This window comes from Mangifera indica, chromosome 13 (genome assembly GCF_011075055.1).
Source record: "Mangifera indica cultivar Alphonso chromosome 13, CATAS_Mindica_2.1, whole genome shotgun sequence".
In the NCBI taxonomy this organism is placed as follows: Eukaryota; Viridiplantae; Streptophyta; class Magnoliopsida; order Sapindales; family Anacardiaceae; genus Mangifera; species Mangifera indica.
In genome coordinates this window covers 1,290,856-1,296,597 of record NC_058149.1, presented here as the reverse complement: position 1 = coordinate 1,296,597, position 5,742 = coordinate 1,290,856, and the positions used below count along the sequence as shown (strand labels likewise).

At 30.0% G+C, this 5,742-nt stretch overlaps 1 protein-coding gene across 1 annotated transcript; it reads right to left on the bottom strand.

Annotated features, from left to right (window-relative positions):
* Positions 1–1,614: 1,614 nt before the first annotated feature.
* Positions 1,615–4,975, bottom strand: LOC123193818 (AP2-like ethylene-responsive transcription factor At1g16060). Its single transcript, XM_044606871.1, has 8 exons — positions 4,803–4,975; positions 4,615–4,697; positions 4,484–4,492; positions 4,313–4,401; positions 3,641–3,714; positions 3,492–3,542; positions 3,025–3,101; positions 1,615–2,228 (listed from the first exon to the last, which is right to left on the bottom strand). The coding sequence occupies exons 1-8, from the start codon at positions 4,973–4,975 to the stop codon at positions 1,615–1,617; spliced, it is 1,170 nt and encodes a 389-aa protein (XP_044462806.1).
* Positions 4,976–5,742: the final 767 nt, after the last annotated feature.

Below are 5,742 nucleotides of genomic sequence, written 5' to 3'. Positions count from 1 at the left end.
AAAAATACGTTTATTGTAACTTGCAATGCATAATTAAATACGTTTATTGTAACAAGAGTAGTGAAGAGACGTTAAATTAATATACATTTTGTTGGACCAAGATAAAAACATGTTATTCTCGCAATGCATTATTAAATGCGTTCATTCTATTTTTAGGTGAACCAATATAATTACATATTTTTTCTCTTTTCTGTTTATATCGATTTGAATGTGTTTGTTTTTTTGGTTTGTTCCATACAATCTCTAACTCATATAAACTGATGTTTGTTCGAATTAATATCTTTAAAGCTTGTATACGCGATAGTATGATGCAGTCAAAATGTACCATTATCACTTGAAACCAAGAGATTGACAAATCAACCATTGATATTTGAGCAATTTTATCAACATAGGTATATGCAATAAAAAGGTTTTTTATTTAGATTATTGTAAGTTGTGGAAACTTGTTTCCAGTTTAATGATTCTATTCAACCACACACACATATACATGTACACACACACACACACACATATATATATATATGCATGTATGAATTTGAATCTTAATTTGATTTATCTTAAATATAGTAGGAGTATTGCATTTTCTTTTCTTTTATTATTTATTTCTTTTAGTAGAATTTCAATTTATCACGATATATAAATCCTAATTGACGAAGGATTAGAAACTCTATCTATATGTGTATGCCTTTTGACTATTTTTCTCAAGCAATGGAATATAATTCAAACCTTTTGGCCAATTTGAAAGTTGATCTCATTAAAGTGATCAAATCCCTATCTTTCTTCCTAATTCTCTTTTCAATTTTTCCAATTTTCTTTGAAGCTGTGATCAATCAGCCAATATTGAAGTTGTAATCAAACAGCCAAATCATCCATATATATATATTTAATGAGGATATATAACAAGAAAACTGTTTAGTTGTATCAAGAAGAAAAAAATCAAAGAAGAAGGTTTTCAACAAGAAGTAGTTGTCAATTAGTTTGCAATGCAAGTAACTCTGTCAACCACGGGCTGTCAGTTAGTCTGTAATGTTGTCCATGAGCTACTTAGTTCATATTGTATATATACAGCAATTGTTATGTTGTAATTCCCTAGTGAATAAAAATTTCTAGAAGATTTCCTTTCAAAATTCTCATTCTCTCATCAGTGGTTAGGGTAAATTAGAAGATGTATATACAAGAAAATATTAATTATATTCTTCTTCTGCATTATTGAACAAAGTTAGAAAACACTTATTTTTCTTCTTCATATTAATGATATGAATCAAGAGATTGCTTATTTAAAAAATGCCTAGAAATTTCTTATTTTCTTGTTTTTCAACAAATTAACCAAATAGAAATAAATCCCTTTAATTAATTTCTTTAAAAGAATCTACAAATTTTTTCCTTCCATGCTATTTCTGTCACCTCCTCTTCCTTCCCTTGTCACCTAAACAAAGCTCAACGACAAGGGTGGCTTCATATTCACATGGAGAAATCGGATCTTCAAACCTTCTATAAGAGAGGATCCAAGTTCTCGCAAAGGTTTAACCTAATTAGCGGTTTTTTTTTTTAAGTTTTAAATAGTAAATCTAGAATGTAGAAATATTGAAAACAAATCCTCCCATGCCTGCTCCTCTAAGCATCGAAATCACTCTGAAAAATAGGTGGGACGAGCGAGTTGAGCTCGCCAAAGAGTCCTTCATCTTCTCCTTCGTCATAACTGCTAGAATCTTGACAGCCAAAATACGTCTGAATGTCTTCCGGGAAGCTACACTGAAGTGGGTCTGGCTCCATCAATGCCGACGTTGATTGATAACAATGATCAGCTTCAGAAGATGCAGTAGTAATAGTAGTAGTAGTCATCTCCATCATCTCCTTGAACTTTGATGACTGAAGGAGAAGCCCTAGTGCTGACGTGGCAGTCACCGGTCGAACCGGCTGCGAGGTGGGGGTTTCAGTATTGGCACTGGTCGCTCCTGCACTTTGTTGGTTGTTATTGAAGAAGCTTAAATTGAAGTCATGGTGATGATTTGAAGAACTTCCATCAAGAGTAGACGATATTGAGCTTGTGTCCTGCAGAATATTATTAGGGTTTACAAGATCATGATTGGGATTAACGTAGCTGCTGGCGTGATGATGGGGTTTCAGCCACTTGACGTAACGACTGAGGTCAAAGTTTGTGACAGCGTTTAAGCCACGGTACTCAATGGCAGCCATATCATATGCAGTGGCGGCTTCTTCTTGGGTTGCTGCTAAAATTCAATGAGATGATTAGGAAAATTTTGATTTATTATATGAAAATGACAGTGATTTTCTACTTTTAACTTAATTATTAATCTCTCTAATATCAATAAGAAGTCAACTTTAAAACTTACAGAAGAAAGTACACAATTTTTCCCAATACAAAAGCAACAAAAAACATAAATTAACATGGAAGAAATTCGACTTCTACCACAAAAGGTGAGGAAAGATTCGATTTTGTAAGCTTTATTAGGCAAGACAACAAGATAATTAACTGTTTTTCATCCATCATTTATTTTCTAAATTTTTTCTTGTGCTTTCAAGTTTAACCAGAGAGGAAAGTTATATTATGATTAGAATAATAATAAAAACTATGAATATCTTGTTTGAGTACTTAATTATATACTAATATATCATCATATAATTATATAATTTTAAATTAATAATAATGTTAAATTCAATCACATAATTATATATTATCAAGATCTTAATTTGATACTCAAAGTTAGATGCAAATAACATTGCTCTTTAAATCAATATATTAACACTTCTTGAGGCATGATCTTGTGTTTTTCCATGAAATGAAAAATGACTAGTTTGTAAGTACAAATAGGTAAGCTGGATTTAATATAAAATGAGTCTAAACAAGGTCTAGCACAAATTCAAAAGAATTAATTCAAAATTACCAAGTTGAGATTCGAATTTGATTCAGAAACAATTTTTTTTTTTTTTTGAATTTGATTTAAACTAGTTGAGACTCAAATGTTTAAATTGAATTATGGATAAAAAGTTAAAATGTATTACCGTATGTCCCAAGATAAAGGTACTTGTTGCCAAACACTCTTCCAATCCGAGCTTCCCATCTCCCATTGTGATGATGTCTGCCAACATAAGAAATCCAAAATGAAATTAATCACCAAAAATATTTTATGTATTAACAAAATGAATATTAATGAGTACTCATGACTAATGTGTATTAATCTAATTAAGTGATTTTGAAATAAAAATAAAGTAAATTATTAAATCATTTAATCACATGATGATGTACTATTAATATCTATTATATTAATATATTAGTGTTACTTATAAAAATTAATTAAAATGTATACTCGTTTTATCTACCACTGTTTTTATTATTATCTTTTTTTTAATTTAATAGAAAAAAATTGTATAAATTTTATAATAAAGACTAGAAAAAGAGTGATGCAATATAATTTCGGAATTACACCCAAATGGTATTATAAATAAATTAATAGATTAATTATGTATACCTTGCAACGCCTCTATATTTAGAAACTCCTCTGGAAAAGCCACTGCTTTTCCTGCAAAATTCAAACCCAACCAGGGAAATTAATATTTCTGTTTATTTAAAACTATAAGTGTGGCAAAAACATGGACTATGTTTGCAAGAACACCTCACCTTCTCAATGATCCGATGTACTCTTCTCTGGACTGACCCTCCATTTCTTTCAGTTCTTTTTGGTACGTTGATAGCTACAACAATCAGTAATTAATGTTTATAATTAAGCTTTCTTCCTTGATTAATTTTCCCATTACAAAGATTAATTCTTAGAGGGCGTCACAATCCAATTAATTTTATATTATGCATGTTAGAAAATTTTTTGATATAGTCTAATATTAATTATAATTTTGTATTAACAAAACTAGATAAATGAATAGCCGACTTAAGTAATTAATAAATTTAAGTTCAATATATTCAAAAATTATGATATGGATAAACAGTGAGTCTTAAGTATTATTGGCTATATTTCTTCTTCGAACTTCAATAAAAGTCATCATTATAAGTTCTATATTGGAAGACCTATTACTTCAATAAAAGAAAATTTTACGAAGTTGACTTACTCAAAATGCATAGCGTGTCAAATGCTTTTATAATCATAATAAAGTTTTTTATTCGGTATTATATAACATGTGCATAGACTTGCGTAAACAGGATTGAAATTGTTTTGGTTTATTTATGTAAATCAATCTTAAAATGCATGCATTGATTTTGTGGTATCTCTTGATATCGTAAGTCTTTAAATACATCATGTTAATACTGAGGAGATTAAGAAGAGATTAAAAGAGTTACAGGGAAGTTAAGAATGGTGTCTTGGCCCCAATACTTGAGAGCTGCTAAATCATATGCATGAGCAGCAGCTGCTTCATCATCATAAGCACCTGAACAGAAATGAAGCCATGAGATATACATACGTAGTTTAATTCATCAACCGGAAAATGCAATGAATTGAATTGAACTTACCAAGATAGACTGGAAAATTTCACAAGAATTCCCACAAAAATTCAAAGGGAAAAAAAAAAAACCCATCAATAACATTGCCAGAATAAGAGCATGAAGAAATCAAAAGCTTAACAATGTGAAAGAAATTGAACCTTGTCTTCCTTTCTTATTTTGTGATTCATTCCAGCAGTTCTTGTCCCACAAATGAGCTTCATATCTTCCTGTCCACCGGTGCCTGAAACATTATCAGACGACTCTCATTTCAAATTCTAGCTACCATTTTCAACCCAGAAACCAATCCCTAACAAAACTAACGACTTAAAAAGAATCATGCATGCACCTAGTGACCCCTCTGTAAATGGAGCTTCGTTGAGGAGGAGAGTCTCTAGGAACACTTCTTCTTGTTCTTTTCACCTTGTTCACGCCATTTTTAGCTGTAAGAGTCGTATTATTATTACTGTCACCATTGACGTTGTCATTGTTTTTCTGGCTTTGCTGTGACAACTTGGCCATGAAGAAGGAGATGAAAGCGAGAGATAAAGAGTTGAAATTTTGGGAAGATGACTTGGTCCTCCAATGGGGTGGCTTTTAAAAGGAAGAGAGGCAAAAGAAAAGGGTTAAAAGAGTGTGGGCTGGCACATTAGAGACAGCCGGCCGCCACTGCAACAGCCTGTTTGTGGCCGTCTTCAACCGGCTCTTGTGGTTTCTTCTCTCTTGTCTTCATCTAACCTTGTGGCATGTGCTATCACAATCAAATTCAATTTAATCCCTTTGATTTAACCCTTTATGCCTTCTTTACATTTGAGCCAATTAATTTTGTTACTTTCCTTATCCATCGATTATGTAAACTTTTAGAGGGCACTTAGTTCAAGTTAACAAAATTTATCATCAGTAATTTATTTTTTATTATTAAAATTATTTTATTTATTTTGTTTATTAAGTAATATATTATAATAATATTTTATTATTAATAATAATATGATAAATAATATAAGATAATTTAATTATTATATTTATGTTAGGTATTGAAAGATTACTATAATAATCTTAATTTTCTGATAATTGTATCCTTATTAATTTTATAACAAAAGTATCCTTATTTTTAATTAATTTAACAAGTGACAAAAATAATATTTTAGAATAATTATACACAATCATTTTTGTAATATTTAAATAAAATAATATCTTAGTTATCATTTATTATATCCAAACAAACATAATAATGATAATATATATTTAGATAATCTTTCTTTGTGATAATATTTTATTTTTAAGTATAA